At 40.3% G+C, this 17,510-nt stretch overlaps 3 protein-coding genes across 5 annotated transcripts; all 3 read left to right on the top strand.

Annotated features, from left to right (window-relative positions):
• The first annotated feature begins 183 nt into the window (after nt 1–183).
• On the top strand, nt 184–3,627 carry LOC111450657 (leucine-rich repeat receptor-like protein kinase TDR). 2 transcript variants are annotated; one of them, XM_023090885.1, is made up of 3 exons: nt 184–2,941; nt 3,023–3,340; nt 3,372–3,627. In XM_023090885.1, exons 1-2 carry the CDS (start codon nt 385–387, stop codon nt 3,331–3,333), a joined length of 2,868 nt encoding a protein of 955 aa, XP_022946653.1. In that variant the 5' UTR covers nt 184–384; the 3' UTR covers nt 3,334–3,340; nt 3,372–3,627. The 2 variants fall into 2 exon arrangements, with proteins under 2 accessions (XP_022946653.1, XP_022946652.1); XM_023090884.1 differs by having other exon boundaries at nt 185–2,941; nt 3,023–3,627.
• Nucleotides 3,628–5,529: 1,902 nt separating this feature from the next.
• On the top strand, nt 5,530–6,842 carry LOC111450667 (acidic mammalian chitinase-like). Its single transcript, XM_023090903.1, has one exon. It carries the CDS (start codon nt 5,619–5,621, stop codon nt 6,693–6,695), a length of 1,077 nt encoding a protein of 358 aa, XP_022946671.1. The 5' UTR covers nt 5,530–5,618; the 3' UTR covers nt 6,696–6,842.
• Nucleotides 6,843–10,008: 3,166 nt separating this feature from the next.
• LOC111450666 (acidic mammalian chitinase-like) lies at nt 10,009–15,555 on the top strand. 2 transcript variants are annotated; one of them, XM_023090902.1, is made up of 2 exons: nt 10,009–10,064; nt 14,422–15,555. In XM_023090902.1, exons 1-2 carry the CDS (start codon nt 10,015–10,017, stop codon nt 15,428–15,430), a joined length of 1,059 nt encoding a protein of 352 aa, XP_022946670.1. In that variant the 5' UTR covers nt 10,009–10,014; the 3' UTR covers nt 15,431–15,555. The 2 variants fall into 2 exon arrangements, with proteins under 2 accessions (XP_022946670.1, XP_022946669.1); XM_023090901.1 differs by lacking the exon at nt 10,009–10,064 and having other exon boundaries at nt 14,339–15,555.
• Nucleotides 15,556–17,510: the final 1,955 nt, after the last annotated feature.

Here is a 17,510-nt window from a genome sequence, read left to right as displayed (position 1 = left end):
AACGTTGTTCATCACTAGATTAATTGACTTCGAGTAATTTAAAGATTTGAATACGGGAGTTTTTCCAATATGTATGGATTTCATGGGGTATTGTTCAAATTCCAACTCAAACTTGTCAGTAATGGTTATTATTGGATTCTCACCCTTAGAAAAGAGAAGGAAAAGAAGAAGATGCTTTCAAATATGCAAAGCTTTATTCCATGCCCAACATCATCTGAACACACAACAACTCAAGGGACCCCTCTTGCTCTCTAAAAGCAACCCATTAATATTCCCATGTAGTAGTCTAAACTCATCACTCCACACTTTCTTCATTCATTTCAATTCTTTCATGGACCTTTCCCCACTCCCCCATGCATTTCATTGAAACTACAACTTGTTTCGATGGAGGTTTTTAGATGCCTGGCTTTCAATTTTCTTATGTTTTTCTTGCTTTCTGTAGCGGCTTCGTCCACTGATACTTACTCCGAAGCACTTTTAGCCTTGAAATCTGAATTCATTGATGATTTTGGCAGTTTGAGCGATTGGATTGTGCGTTCTGGACAAAACCCACTTGGGAAAATCCATGGATGTTCTTGGTCAGGAGTCCAATGCGACAAGAACGCCACCATTGTTATCGGAATCGACCTCTCGATGAAGCGGCTTGGCGGGGCGATTTCCGGTGAGCAGTTTCATGTCTTTAAAGAACTCGTTGATCTTAACCTGAGCCACAATTATCTGTCTGGGAAGCTTCCTATTGGAATCTTCAATCTCACTAATCTAAGAACTTTAGACATCAGTAGGAACAATTTTTCTGGTCATTTTCCTGTTGGGATTTTTCATCTTCAAAACTTGATTGTTTGTGATGCATTTAGCAATAGTTTTTCTGGGTCATTGCCTGTTGATCTTCCAAAGCTCGAAAATCTGAAGTTCCTCAACTTAGCTGGTAGCTACTTCACAGGGCCAATCCCTTCAGAATATGGCTCTTTCAAAACCCTCGAGTTCATGAATCTCGCAGGGAATGTTCTTACTGGAAACTTACCCCCTGAATTGGGCAAACTCAAAACTATGATCCACATGGAAATTGGCTACAATAGCTTCCATGGAGGTCTCCCATGGGAGCTCGGCAACATGAGCAACCTTCAATATCTTGATATTGCTAGTGGAAACCTCTCTGGTTCAATCCCTAAAGAACTTAGTAATCTCTCAAATCTGGAATCTCTTTTCCTTTTCAGGAACCATTTCTCTGGACTGTTGCCTGAAGAACTAAGCAAAATCACCTCTCTGGTTAATTTAGATCTCTCTGATAATCATATTTCTGGTCCTATTCCAGAAAGCTTTTCAGAGATGAAGAATCTTAGATTGCTAAGTCTTATGTACAATGAAATGACTGGTTCTGTTCCAAAGGGTATTGCAGAGCTTCCTTCATTGGAGACTCTTCTTATATGGAGCAATCAGTTTTCTGGGTCACTCCCAAAAAACTTGGGCAGCAACAGAAAACTTAAATGGCTTGATGTTTCCACGAACAATTTTGTGGGTCATATCCCACTTGATATCTGTCTAGGAGGCTTACTTTTTAAGTTGATCCTGTTTTCAAATAAGTTTAGTGGTGGACTTTCGCCGTCCCTCTCTAATTGTTCGTCCCTCGTTCGATTGCGGTTAGAGGAAAATCTGTTTTCTGGTGATATATCTCTGAAATTTAGTGATCTTCCTGATATCTCATACATAGATCTCTCTATGAACAATTTTAGTGGAGGATTTCCTGTAGATATAAGCAAAGCATCCAACCTTCAATACTTCAATATATCATATAACCCAGAACTTGGAGGTGTTTTTCCTGAAGAAACATGGAGTTTACCTCTTCTTCAAAACTTTTCAGCCTCTGATTGTGGGATAAGAGGAAAACTTCCCAAGTTTCACCTCTGTAAATCTGTTCTTACTATTGAATTGAATGATAATGATCTGTCGGGAAACGTCCCAGAAAGCGTTGCACGTTGCCATGCTCTTGTAAGGATGGATTTATCTTACAACAATCTCTCGGGTCGTATACCTGAAGAACTTGCACATCTTCCTTCCATTAGAATCCTTGATCTATCGCACAATGGTTTCAATGGATCGATACCCGATAAGTTCAGGGATTCGTCGAGTTTGCTGCTACTAAACGTGTCTTCCAATGATATCTCTGGTTCCATCCCGGAAAACGAAGTGTTTTGGTCCATGGATAGCAGTGCATTTGCTGGAAATCCAAAGCTATGTGGAGCACCTCTGGAACCTTGTTCAGGGCCATTGGCAATATTTGGAGGCAAAGGGATGGGGAAGCTTGAACTTGTCCTGATACTGTGTGTAGGTCTTGCTATAATCACAACGATATCGATTGTGTTGATTTTCTTCGCTCGAAAACGGAGCAAAGGAAAATGGAAGATGGTGTGTTTCACTGGACTTCCTCCATTCACAGCTAGTGATATTCTCAGGAGTTTCGACTCGACGGAATCTAAGGAAGCGATAACGCCATTGTCTGCTTCGATTTTCAGAGCAGTTCTTCCTACTGGAATCGCTGTGTCGATAAAGAAGATAGATTGGGAAGAACAAAGAATTAGGATGATATCTGAGTTTATAACTCAATTAGGTAGTTTAAGGCACAAGAATTTGGTCAGATTGCTGGGATTTTGCCACAATAAACAGATGGTTTATCTTTTGTATGAATACTTACCCAATGGAAATCTAGCAGAGAAAATTTCAATGAAAAGGGAATGGCTAACTAAGCTCAAGCTCATTAAAGGTATAGCAAGGGGACTACACTTTCTTCACCATGGCTGTTATCCTGCAATTCCCCATGGAGACCTGAAGTTGAGTAACGTCATACTCGACGAAAACATTGAGCCTCATCTGGCTGAATTCGGACTCCGGTTTCTACAACAGCTAAACGAAGATTCGCTTCCGTTATCATCGACAACAAAAGGAGGTATACTAAACAATACACATTTCTTGAATCATGAACATTTTCCAAAGTGTAGTGATTCTGATATGTTCTCATCTTGGACAGGTGAATTCAATAATGCAACAGAGGAGGAGCTTTGGATGGACGTTCATAGTTTCGGGGCGATCGTCCTGGAAATTATAAGCAACGGTCGGTTGACGAGCGCTGGATCGAGCACACAGAACAAGGCAAGAGATCTTCTGTTAAGAGAAATATACAAAGAAAATGGGATTAGCTCTCCCAATTCATCACAAGAGGAGATAAAACAGGTGCTTGATCTTGCTTTGGTATGCACTAGGAGCAGGCCATCCAATAGACCATCCATGGAAGATGTGTTGAAGCTGCTATCAGAAATAAAACGAGAGGTAAAATCATAAGACTTTGAAGCAGGAAGTTGTTTGTACTTTTGGTGTCAAAGAAAACCAAGTAACAGTATAGATTGTAAGCTTGTAAGTAGCAATCTTATAGATTTTTCTGTGCAGTTTATAGATTTTTAGAGTGTTTTTGGTGATGTTTTTCTATCCTAAAAATGCTCCAAATTCAAGTTCTTCTGTGAGTTTATATCTAAGTTGTCCTATCTTGTATTCTCTGAGAGCTACGACTTTGATTTTGGACCATTGGGAACGTCTCGTATCAATAACTATGTTGAAGTCTAGTCTCCGAACTTTCAAGTTTGTGTCTGAAAATCTCTGAGCTCTAAACAACGTATAGTAGGTGTTATAACTTTCACTTTTTTGTTCATGCCACGGGAATTAGATTTGCAAGGTCACATCGCATGTCGATGATGACATTTACAGCCTGAGAAGTGATTCCACATTGTACTCTACTAATAAAAATATTGTGTGGACCTTTGTCGATGAACACAAGTTGACCTAATTCCTAACCATTCCCACATATGTTGTATCGTAAAGCATATAAGGTTGTAAATTGTATAACTAAATCACCTATTCTATTACTTATCGTCTAATTTTACATGATATTTAGAAAATAATCGAAATCGGATTTATATGCATATTTTAATCAGAGAAATTCATTTTACCCACGGATCAAGGACATGCCCTAAATTAGGGCAGGGAGGAGATTCCTCGTTTATACAGATAAAATGGGGAGGGAGTGAGGAACATTTTTTTTCATCAGATATATAGGGTTGGAGACGAGATTATATTCCTCGTCCTCGCCTCTACCCAATTCCCTGCCTCATCCGTACACGCCTTATTTAATATAAATATTTTCAACACATTAAAAATAATAGTATAATATATATTTGGCTATATTAAAAAAAATTATTTAGTTAATTTTGAGGCTCTCATCGTAATATTTTTTTAATTATTAAATAATACTTTGCAATATTAAATTTTGAATTTTAAAAATTAAGAAGAATATATTATTTGTGAGTATTTTTTGACCATTTTTTTTTGTTTAAAATTATATTAAAAAATGAAAACTCTAAAATAATTATTTTTTAAGGAGAAAAAAAATTACACATGGGAATTTTTGGGAGAATCCTTGCAAAAATAAATATGAAATTTTGTGAAAATTGGGATGGGAAGCCTTCCCCATCACTCCCTGCGACATTATAATTTTGAAAATAATAACTTAAAAAAGACATAAAAAATTATATTAATTTGAAAACAATTACAAGGTGACACGATCCTTAAACATGGATAGAACTCCAACACATATATAACAGAGACAAAAAGAAGTTGGATAAAACTTGCAAACTATCATTTTCGCACATTTTAAAAACATGCCATTTGACAAGTATAAAATAAAAGAGATGACCCGCTAATAAGACAAAACAAAGTTAGATATATAGTATTTATTATTGCTCAATCCCATTTACAAATTTCAAACCCATTAAAAAATTATATCCATTTCGAGGTGGCAAGCATATATGTACACAATTAAATAAATACTTGGCAACGAGTTCATAGCAGATGATGAATTGGACTTATATTTTTGACGGGAGATCTCACGGGGGCTAGCATCCCCGTTATCACACTGCCAGATGCATGGTTTTGATAGCATTTATAACAACCCAAACAACATCCTAGCTGGCACACCGTCCGATGCCCAGCTTTGATATCATTTGTAACAGCCCAAACTCACGGCTAGTAGATATTGTTTGTTTTGGCCCATTACGCATCGCCGTCAGTCTCAGGGTTATTAAATACGTCCTACTAGGTAGAGGTTAATTTCCACACACTTATAAAAAAATGTTTCCTCCCCTCTCCAACTAGTGTGAGATCTCACCTGGAGTTTTGTAAGATAATAGTGATATTAAAATAAGAGTAAAGTAGGAAAAGTATATATTATACCCAAAATAAAAATGTGATAAAATAAGGCTTAAAAAAATGGATGGAACGCTCATCCAATATTAGAATGATTTTGAGTGCAACAAGACAAAAGAAAGTTAGATAGAAGTAGTTTAATAGAATAGAAGAATAGGAATTGGACGAGGGTTTTAAATATTAGTGAATACATATTTGAGGGATTATTATAGAATAATTAATATTGAAGGTTGAGATTTGTGAGTATTATAAATATGGGATTGGGATGCCATTGTTTTACAACAAACAAACCAACCACATTGTTCTTCATTCATATCATAAGAACAAAGAAGAATTAAAAAAAAAAAACAGCAGCCTTTTTGTGGATTCCAATGGCTGAGTTTGCGAATGTCACCGAGTTTGTGAATGCTGGCTACTGGCTTGCGAGCACCGACGACAGGCTCCCGGCTGCCAACATCGACGCTACACTCTTCACCCATCTCTTCGCTGGCTACGCTCAGCTCAACTCCGGCACTTACCAAGTCACCGTTGATCCTTCACAGCTCATCCTCATCGATCAGTTTTCTTCAACCGTCAAACTCAGCAACCCTGAGGTGAAGACTCTGTTGTCCATTGCAGCAGACGCCGCCGTCTTCGCCGCAATGGCTGCAGACCCTACAAACCGCGATGCCTTCATCAAGTCCTCCATTGCTGCAGCCAGAGGCGGTGGGTTCGATGGCCTCGACCTCCAGTGGCTATACCCTTCTTCTCAGGACCAAATGGACAACTTCAAAACCTTGATCCATTCGTGGCACCAAGCGGTGGTGGACGATGCCACCAGTTTAAGCCTCCCGCAGCTGCTCCTGGTGGCCACAGTCTCCAATCTTCCCTATCTTCAGAGCAACATTCAATACCCAGCTGATGCGATCAACCAAAAGCTGGACTGGGTGAACCTCCTCTCTTATGACTTTTACACCCCTGACTCCTCCAGGGCCGCCACAGGGCCATCCTCTGCCTTCCACAATCCCAAGGCCAATGCCCTTTCAGCTAATTTTGGGATCAGGTCGTGGGCGCAGAGCCTCCACAATCTGCCTCACAAGAAAATCGTGTTTGGAATTCCCTTCCACGGGTGGGCTTGGAAGCTTTTCAACTCTCACCAGCACACCCTGTTTGCTAAAGCGGATGGAGCCGCCACCGGAGAATACATTGGTCCACACGGCCAAATCTTCTACTCCGATGTGCAGAAATTTATAGAGGACAATCAGGCTGGTGTTGAGGACAAGGACAAGAGCTATCTTGTTGCCTACGCTTATTACGAGACAACCTGGATTACCTACGAAAGTGAATACACCATTGCCGACAAGATCGCACTCGCAAAGACCGACAAGGTTCTTGGTTACTTTGCTTTCAACATTGCAGCCGATGACGCTTCTAACACTCTTGCTAATGCTGCCAAATCCAATTGGTGATATCTTATTGTTGAACCCTCCAATAAGAGCTATGCTCCTGCTGCTCTATGCTCTATGCTCTATGTCTCTGTCTCTGTCTTTTTTATTATGTTGTACCTTGTGTGGTGTTCTAAGGGTTGAATAAAGTTTGTGGCGTGTTCCTTCCTACCAACATCCTCGCTCTCTTCTCCATTCATTTCTATGAGTATTCCATTACTTCTCTCTCACTTCCTTTTTAGGAATGTTGTGTTGAATATGTGTGCATGTGGCTCGAGTATTTCATGAAATAATCAGTAAGTAATTCCTTAGATCAGACCCGCATAATATTATAGCCAACATAAATATCGAATTCATACTTTTATGACATAAAGGAGAAGTATCGGAGTGCAAATGACATACAAATATGCATGAGGTCTCATAACTTATGTTACCTGTCATATTATGTAATGTGAAAATACGTTTCAATTCCATAAGCATTTCATAACATAGCTCAATTATGCTACGTGTACACATGGTAACATTCATCACTTTCAGGACATATAATAGTAACATATCAACCATAAGCCGACTATGAGTATACCGATATATTATGAGTATACCGAGTTGATAATCCGAGCTGTCGCCGACAAGCCAAGAAAATCGATGCAACCGAGCCAACTTCGTGCACATGTGAGCTGAGCCGCAACTGTGTACGCGTGCAAAGCTGAAACTGGAGCTACGATGTTGGGCCAAACGTGCACGCGGCCAGCGTTCTCGCCTGGGATGTGGGCTGGAGTGGGGATTGAAACAAGAGGCTATTGGGTTGCAGGTATACGAGGAGACCCGACCCGAATCCAACAACTTGTCTTCCTTACTCGAAAAACAACGAAACCCTAATTGATCTACCTCCCCGATTTTTGACGACGCGGCGCAGTCTCCTTTGCTTCAGACGATCACGTAGCATCCTGGACGCCGATTTCCGACGAGCACATAGCGATCCCAACGCCGATACCTTACTTCCATTCAATTCTTCCTCCGAAATAGCAACTCTAACGTTTCGAGAATCCTACAAGACATTTTAAATTACATAACTAAATCACCTATTCTTCTATCCTATTAAAAAAAAAAAATCATGAAAATCAGGTGTAAATGCATACTTAAACATTCATCATGCTTACAATAATCAATTTCAGACAATTCACTTCCAATTCCATTGTTGTCGTCGTTGAACGATCGTACGGTTGATGTCCTTATTTTTGTGGATATATTACTGAATCGATTGGGGAGGAGAACAAAACATTCTTTATAAGGAAAAACCCAAAAAGGACAATATCAGCTAGCTGTGAACTTGAGCTGCTACAAATGGTACAGAGCCAGACACTGAGCGATGTATAAGTGAGGAGACTGAGCTCTGAAGGAGAGTGGACATGAGACAGTATGCCAGCAAGAACGCTGGTCCCCAAATCGGGTGGATTGGAGGGGGGGAGGTTGTCCCAAATTGATTGCAGAAAGAGTGCCAGCGAGGACGTTGGGCCGTGAGATCACACATCGGTTGAACGAAACATTCTTTATAAGAGTGTAGAAATCTCTCCATGGTAGACAGACTTGTTTTAAAAAATCTCAAAGCAAAGCATGAAAAGAAAATCCCAAAAAGGATAATATCTAAGACTTGCGCTCTTACATACAATTGAGCAAGGTTAACTACACAAATATTGTAAATCTTGGTTGAGATACATGAAACTGCCTCTTTTCCCATGCGTTCTCTTAATAATTTTGAAAATAATAACTTGAAAAAGACATCGAAAACTCTATTAAACTTAAAATAGTTCCAAGGACTTTAAATCTCTTACATTCCTAAATATTGATAGGACCCCGACACAATACACATAGACAAAAAACAAAGTCAGATAAAACCTTAAAAGCCAACTAACTATATGTCATTTTCGAACATTTTTAAGAGGGCATTGGACATTTATAAAATAAAATAGATGACTAGCTAATAAGACAAAACAAAGTTAGATATATATATATATATATAGTATTTATTATTGCTCAATCCCATTTACAAAATTCAAACCCATTAAAAAATTATATCCTTTTTGAGGTAGTAAGCATATATATACACAATTAAATAAATACTTGATAGCCAAATCTAAATGCTCGTTCATAGGATTGGAGATCTTAATGTAAAGTTCAAGCTTGCTGCTAACAGATATTGTTCATTTTGATCCATTGCCTATTGCCGTCAGACTCATGGTTTTAAAATGCATCTACTAGGTAGAGGTTTCCACAACCTTATAAGGAATACTTCAGTCCTCTCTCCAACCGATGTGGGATCTCACAGGGCCCATCGTTCTCGCTGATAGCATTTGTAACAGTCCAAACAACGTCCTCGCTGGCACATCGCCCAATGCCTAACTCTCATAGCATTTGTAAAAGCCCAACCTACTGCTAGCAGATATTGTCTGTTTTAGCTAATTACGTTTCGTCGTCAGCCTCACAGTTTTTAAATGCGTTACTAAGAAGAGGTTTCCATATCCTTGTAAGAAATGTCTTGTTCCCCTCTCCAACTAATGTGAGATCTCACTTGGGGTTTGTAAGATAATAGTGATATTAAAGATGTGATAAAAGTCGGTTCTATGAGGCTTAAACTAATGGATGGAACCCTAATTCAATATTAGAATAATTTTGTGTACAACCCGACAAAAGAAAATTAGATAGAACTAGTTTATTAGAATAGAAAAATAGGAAGGTTAAGGGTTTTAAATTTTAGTCTAACTTATCCACAAATTTTCATTCGTCAATGAATTCGATGTCAACGTGAAGAGCGAGTTGACATTTTCATACTCGGTGAAAGTTCATGGGATCACTTAGTTTCGTAACTTTAGATAGCCCACAAGATAACTCAATAATACAATTGAACTGACATATGCACGATAAGAGCGATCTTGAGAATATGATGTCTAGGAAAGACTTAAAAGAATTCGAAGTTACTATTTACACACTAACAAGATGCACATTTTTTTTCCGGTGGCTCAACTATAAAAACTCGACAGTTAAGCATACTTTATTTGGAGTAATTTTATGTTGTGTGACCGTTTGGAAATTTGTATAGGATGGATGTGAGTGAGGAGTAAACATCAGAGAAGGATTTGTGTTGGTTTGAGGAACACGCTCGGGATATTAGATACCGAATTCAAAATGTATGGATCGTTACAATTACAAAAGGAAGTTAATATTGAAGGTTGAGATTTGAGAGTATTATAAATATGGGATTGGTATGCCATTGTTTTACAACCAACCAACCAACCATTGTTGATTGATATCAGAAGAAGAAGAAGAAGAAAAATTGTGGGTTGAAATGGCGGAGTTTGTGAATGCTGGCTACTGGCTTGCCGGTACCGACGACACGCTCCCGGCACGAACATCGACGCTACACTTTTCACCCATCTGTTTGTTGGTTACGCTCAACTCAACTCTGATGCTCATGAAGTCACCGTTGATCCTTCACAGCTTATTCTCATCAATCAGTTTTCTTCCACCGTGAAACTGAGTAACCCTGAGGTCAAGACTCTGTTGTCCATTGCAGGAGACACCGCTGTGTTCGCCACAATGGCTGCAGAGCCTGCAAACCGTGATGCCTTCATCAAATCCTCCATTGCAGTGGCCAGAGGAGGTGGGTTTGATGGCCTCGATCTCCAATGGCTATACCCTTCTTCCCAGGATGAAATGGGGAACTTCAAAACTTTGATCCATTCGTGGCACCAAGCGGTGGTGGATGATGCCACCAGCTTAAGCCTTCCGCGGCTGCTCCTGGTGGCCACAGTCTCCAATGTTCCGTATCTTGAGAACAACATTCAATACCCAGGTGATGCAATCAACCAAAAGCTGGACTGGGTGAACCTCCTCTGTTATGACTTTTACGCTCCAACTCTGTCAAGGAGAGCCACCGGACCATCCTCTGCCTTCCACAATCCAAAGGTCAATACCTTTTCTGCAAGTTTTGGGATCAAATCGTGGGCTCAAAGCCTTCACAATCACAAGAAAATTGTGTTTGGAATTCCTTTCCATGGGTGGGCTTGGAAACTTTTCTGCGCTCACCAGCACGGCGTGTATGCTAAAGCAGATGGAGAAGCCAGCGGAGAAAATATTGGTCCAGACGGCCAAATCTTCTACTCCGATGTGCAGAAATTTATAGAGGACAATCAGGCTGGTGTTGAGAACAATGACAAGAGCTATCTAATTGCGTACACTTATTCTGACACAACCTGGATTGCCTATGAGAGTGAATACACCATCGCCGACAAGATTGCACTCGCAAAGGCCGACAAGGTTCTTGGTTACTTTGCTTTCAACATTGCAGCTGATGACGCATCTAACACTCTTGCTAATGCTGCCAAATCCAATTGGTGATATCTTATTGTTCAACCCTCCAATAAGAGCCATGCTCATGCTCCTCTGTGTCTTGTGTTATGCCTGTGGCTCGATCGGAAGACTTGTTTTATGTATGATGACACGTGATTTGTGGTTACTGCACGTGTCATGTATTTTGATATGATGTGTTATGATAATGTAATATGTTATGATGATGTAATATGTTATAATTCTATGATATGTTATGATGACATGAGATGTATGACGATATGATACATGCATTAGATGATATTTCATGTTACGATGATATATATGTATGAGATGATATGTTGCATTATGATATGAACATGCTTGGCAATGAAATGTATGACATGCTGCGACATGTATGGTAACCAAGAGTTTTCTAATGCACAACCTCTATCTAATATTATGAATGATGAATGTATGAAAGCTTATGCATGCATGTAATGCATGTAACCCAACGTAATATGTGAGGAATATGTGGGGTTGGGGTTGTGCCCATCCATGGAAGGGAAGTCCAAATACTATCATTTTAGAAGGCAAAGCTTGCTGAATCCACGTTCTAATACGCGAAATTCAACGCAAATAGTTAACCATATCAATTTGGTTACTAGCGATTTGGTTGGTTGAGCATACATTTAATTAAGTAGAGATGTATTCGAAGAAAAGAAATGGGATTGGTGCAACGTTGGTGATAACAAGCAGACGATTTAAGAGTTCACTACCCTTAAAGAAAAAGGAGAGGCATTATTTACGTTCAAGAAGTTCAAAAGACTCGTTAAAAACATGTCTGATCACAAACTGAAAACCTTGCGCACCAACCAAGGTAGCAAGTTCTTATCCCAGAAACTCTCAAAGTTTGTGAGGAGGAAGGTATCAAGCATAGCTCATTACACTGTACCCTCTACAACAACAATAAAGAGAATTAAGAAGCATAAGTACTTAAGGTTCTTCTATTCAAAAGCTCTCTCCTCTCAAGTAGTTCTTCTTGCTTGAGTTGTTTGTTTCGATATATTTCGATCGTGGCTAAATCCAACATTCAGTTGTAATGACTCATGTTTAGGATTCAGATCTAAATTAGACACTCTGTAAGCTTGCGGTTGAAAAACCGACTAGTTTGCGGTTGAAAAACTCTGTAAGCTTTGGATATAGTGCTATACCCAACAAAGATGCCAACTTCTGCCTTTTTGTCAAGCTTATCACGCTCGACCTGTGGAATGTAAGTGAAACAAAGACACCCAAATACTGTAAGGAACTTTAAAGAATGTTTGTAACCATACCAAGCTTCAAATGGTATCAGATCCTTCACAGCTTTTGTTGAAATTCGATTTTGCAAGTACACAACAGTGTTTGCTGATCAACTACCTGTGCATCTACTTCTTTCACCTGATCTTTGGCTTTGCAGATCACAGCTTCATGTCCAAGTTAATTGCATTTGGAGCAGAAGGCGTCAGGTCTTCTCCAACACTTATATGGTGGATGACCTTTCTTCTCACAATGGCGGCAAGGTGGATATGATTTTTTGAAACCTCCTCCTTTTGTCTTCTGATAATTTGCAGATGGATCTCCATACGTCGATTGGTTTTTTGAAAACTTTCTTGTTTTTATACTTGCTGTTGTGTTGATGCTTAACCGGTAAGGCATCTTCAATCACCCCTTCTTGCCTCATAGACCTCCTTTGCTCCTGTGCTTGTAAAGCATTCAAGAACTCTGTAAGAGAAATCTTTGACAAATCTTTGGTGTTCTCAAGAGTAGTAATGGTGGCTTAAAACTTCTCTGGAGCAGTAACTAGCAGCTTTTCAACGATCCTGGAATCATTTAATACAGAACCAAGCAATCTCACCTTGTTGGCAATGCTGAGAAGTCTGTCATAGTACTCTTTCACCGATTCAGACTCCTTCATCTTCTGCAACTCGAAATCCCTACTCAAATTCAGGGCTTTCATTCCACGAATCCTCTCATCTCCTTCATATTCGGCCTTGAGATAATCCCAGATTTCTTTGGCTGTTTTGAGGGACATTATTCGCATGAAGATCATTTGAGATACAGCGGCAAATAGGTAAGCTTTTGCCTTTGATTTCCTTGTCTTCTTTTCCTTCTGTAATTTGATTTGTGCTACAGTAGGATTTGCTGGAAGCGGTGGGACCTCGTAATCCTCTTCTATTGCTTCCCAAAGATCCAAGGCCTCCAAATAAGTCTCCATACGAACCGCCCACATTTGATAATTGTCTCCATCGAAGACTGGTGGTGCACAGCTGAAACAACTGGATTCTCTTTCCATCTTGTTCTCAATTACAAGCTGACTTTAAATCTCACCAGATTCTTAAATATGGATAGAACCCCAACACATACAATATACACAGAAAAAAAAATGAAGTCGAATTAACTTTAAAGCAAACTATATGTCATTTTTGCACAAAATTCAAACCCATTAAAAAATTATATCCATTTTGAGGTAGCAAGCATATATGTAGACACAATTAAATAAATACTTGATAACCAAATCTAAATGCCCGTTCATAGCAGGTGACGTCAAAATTTGATGTGTTTTACTTTTATATATATATATATATATATATATATATTATAAGAAATACGTTTCAATTTCCAACAGATATTGTCACGGGGCCACGCCCTTATAAGGAATGCTTCACTCCCCTCTCCAACTGATGTGGGATCTCACGGTGGCCTAGCGTTCTCGTTGTCACATTGCCCGATGCCTGACTCTGATACCATTTGTAACAGTTCAAACCTACCACTAGCAGATATTGTCTGTTTTGGCCCATTACGTATCGCGGTCAGTCTCACGGTTCTTAAATGCCTCTACTAGGAAAAGGTTTCCACACATTTATCAAGAATGTTTCCTTCCTTCCCCTCTTCAACTAATGTGAGATTTGACCTGGGGTTGGTAAGATAATTGTGATGTTAAAAGAAGAGTAAAGTAAGAAAAGTGAACATTATACACAAAACACGTGATGAAAGTGGGTTCTCTTAGGCTTAAACCAATGGATGGAACCTAATTCAATATTAGAATAATTTGACCAAAGAAAGTTAGGTAGAAGTAGTTTAATAGAATAGAAAAATAGGAAGGGTGAGGGTTTTAAATTTTAGTCTAACTTATCCACAAATGCAATACATATTTGAGGGATCATTATAGAATAATTCATATCGAAGGTTGAGATTTGAGAGTATTATAAATATGGGATTGGGATGCCATTGTTTTACAACAAACCAACCAACCAACTAGACTGTTGTTGATTGATAGCAAAAGAAGAAGAAGAATTAAAAGAAAAAAAAGGATTGAAATGGCGAAGTTTGCGAATGTGACAAAGTTTGTGAATGCTGGGTATTGGCTTGCGAGCACCAACGACAGGCTCCTGGCTGCCAACATCGACGCTACACTCTTCACCCATCTCTTCGTTGGCTACGCTCTACTCGACCCCAAGACTCACCAAGTCACCGTTGATCCTTCACAGCTCATCCTCATCAATCAGTTTTCTTCAACCGTGAAACTCAGTAACCCTGACGTCAAGACTCTGTTGTCCATTGCAGCAGACGCCGCCGTGTTCGCCGCAATGGCTGCAAGCCCTACAAACCGCGATGACTTCATCAAGTCCTCCATTGCTGCAGCCAGAGGCGGTGGGTTCGACGGCCTCGACCTCCAGTGGCTATACCCTTCTTCTCAGTATGAAATGGGCAACTTCAAAACCTTGATCCATTCGTGGCACCAAGCGGTGGTGGATGATGCCACCAGAGTAAGCCTCCCGCAGCTGCTCCTGGTGGCCACAGTCTCCAATCTTCCGTATCTTCAGAAAAACGTTGAATACCCAGCTGATGCAATCAACCAAAAGCTGGACTGGGTGAACCTCCTCTCTTATGACTTTTACACCCCCGATTCCTCCAAGGCTGCCACCGGGCCATCCTCTGCCTTCCACAATCCCAAGGCCAATGCCCTTTCAGCTAATTTTGGGATCAGGTCGTGGGCGCAGAGCCTCCACAATCTGCCTCACAAGAAAATCGTGTTTGGAATTCCGTTCCATGGGTGGGCTTGGAAACTTTTCAACTCTCACCAGCACGCCCCGTTTGCTAAAGCGGATGGAGCGGCCAGCGGAGAATACATTGGTCCACACGGCCAAATCTTCTACTCCGATGTGCAGAAATTTATAGAGGACAATCAGGCTGGTGTTGAGGACAAGGACAAGAGCTATCTTGTTGCCTACGCTTATTATGAGACAACCTGGATTACCTACGAAAGTGAATACACCATTGCCGACAAGATCGCACTCGCAAAGGCCGACAAGGTTCTTGGTTACTTTGCTTTCAACATTGCAGCCGATGACGCCTCTAACACTCTTGCTAATGCCGCCAAATCCAATTGGTGATATCTTATCGTTGAACCCTCCAATAAGAGCTATGCTCGTGCTGCTCTATGCTCTATGTCTCTGTCTCTGTCTTTTTAATTATGTTGTACCTTGTGTGGTGTTCTAAGGGTTGAATAAAGTTTGTGGCGTGTTTCTTCCTACCAACATCCTTTCTCCATTCATTTCCATGAGTGTTCCATTACTTCTCTCTCACTTCCTTTTAGGAATGTTGTGTTGAAGATGTGTGCACGTGATATACGACCTATACGACCTAGGGGAGGTGCACGTGGTTTGAGTATTTTATGAAATACCCAATAAATAACTCCACGGTTGAGGTTAGATATGGAAACACATGGAACCATGTGGTTGAGACCTAACTTTCGTAAATTTTACATGGCCTTGAGTACTCGGTAGGTTGGATGTGTGGTACTTCTCCACACACGGTCCATGTACGCGCACATGGACCCACCAGGGTAGGCTCGTATACATACCCCGTGAGTCTGGTTTGGTCGGGTACAACGTTAACACGTCACCGGATACTACAGAACAAAAAAGACTCGCATGATATTATGGCAAACATAAATATCGAATTCATACTTTTATGACATAAATGGGAAGTATCTTGATGCAAATAACATACCAGTAAGGTCCCATAACTTATATCACATGACATAATATCAAATAACATACCAGCATTTCATAATATAACTCAATTATGGTACGTGTACACATGACAACATTCATCACTTTCATGACATATGATACTAACGTATCAACCATAACTTTTCATAACATCATCCGTCAACCTAATTCATGCATCACATAAAATATGGTGCATGCAGGGGCCACAGGTCACGCACCATCATACAACATACAATAAGCGAACTCCAACAGTAAAGTCACTCATCTCGATGGTCTTGGCCGAAGTTACTCACAATAAGCTAATTCCAATGGCTTACTACGTCCTTAGAAGGCAAAAACGAGCGCAGAAACGGCTTCGAAAGGGCCAAAAACTTAGAAATCGATATATTATGAGTATACCGAGTCGATAAGTCGAACTACCACCGACAAGCCGAGAAAATCGATGCAACCGAGCCAACTTCGTGCACATGCGAGCTGAGTCGCAACTGTGTATGCGTGCGAAGCCGAAACTGGAGCTCCGATGTTGGGTCGGACGTGCACCGGCCAGTGTTCTCGCCCAGGATGTGGGCTGGAGTGGGGATTGAAACAATAGGCTATTGGGTCGCGGGTATACGAGGAGACCCGACCCGAATCCAACAACTCGTCTTCCTTACCTGAAAAACAACGAAACCCTAATTGATCTGCCTCCCCGATTTTCGACGACGCGCCGCAGTCTCCTTCGCTTCAGACGATCACGTAGCGTCCTCGACGTCGATTTTCGATGAGCACACAACGATCCCGATGCCGATACCTTACTTCCACTCAATTCTTCCTCTGAAATGGTAACTCTAACGTTTCGAGAATCATACAATGCATATTAAATTACATAACTTTATCGCCTAATTTTCAATAGTATTAAAAAAATCATGAAATTCAAGCATAAATGCATACTTCAAACATCTATAATGCTTACAATAATCAATTTCAGTCGGTTCAGTTCCAATTCCATTGTTGTCGTCGTTGAACGATTGTATAGTTGATGACCTTTTTTTTGTGGATATTACCGCATCGGTTGGAGAGGGGAACGAAATATTCTTTATAAACGAAAACTCAAAGAAAACAATATCGGCTAGTTGTGGCTTGAGTTGTTACAAATGGTATTAGAGCCAGACACTAGGCGATATACAAGTGAGGAGATTGAGCCTCGAAGGGGAGTGGACACGAGACGGTGTGCCAGCAAAGACGTTAGTCCCCAAATGGGGTGGATTGGGGGATCCCAAGTCGATTGGAGGAGGGAACAAGTGTCAGCGAAGACGCTGGGCCGTGAAGGGGGATGGATTGTGAGATCTCACAACGATTGAACGAAATGTATTTTATAATTTGTGAAAATCTCTCCATAGTAGACGTGTTTTAAAAAATCTTGAGCGAAAACACGAAAGAAAAAGCCCAAAAAAAAAAATAGTATCGGCCAGCAGGACTT

The sequence above is a fragment of the Cucurbita moschata genome, unplaced genomic scaffold (assembly GCF_002738365.1).
Source record: "Cucurbita moschata cultivar Rifu unplaced genomic scaffold, Cmos_1.0 Cmo_Scf00012, whole genome shotgun sequence".
Lineage (NCBI taxonomy): Eukaryota > Viridiplantae > Streptophyta > Magnoliopsida > Cucurbitales > Cucurbitaceae > Cucurbita > Cucurbita moschata.
Note: the sequence above shows the minus strand (reverse complement) of the source record. Positions and strands in the feature narration are given on the sequence as shown.

Coding starts and splice junctions, on each gene's coding strand:
- LOC111450657 (XM_023090885.1), top strand. CDS start 385: ATGGAGGTTTTTAGATGCCTGGCTTTCAATTTTCTTATGTTTTTCTTG. Junction 2,942..3,022: donor ATCATCGACAACAAAAGGAG/GTATACTAAACA, acceptor CATCTTGGACAG/GTGAATTCAATAATGCAACA.
- LOC111450667 (XM_023090903.1), top strand. CDS start 5,619: ATGGCTGAGTTTGCGAATGTCACCGAGTTTGTGAATGCTGGCTACTGG.
- LOC111450666 (XM_023090901.1), top strand. CDS start 14,354: ATGGCGAAGTTTGCGAATGTGACAAAGTTTGTGAATGCTGGGTATTGG.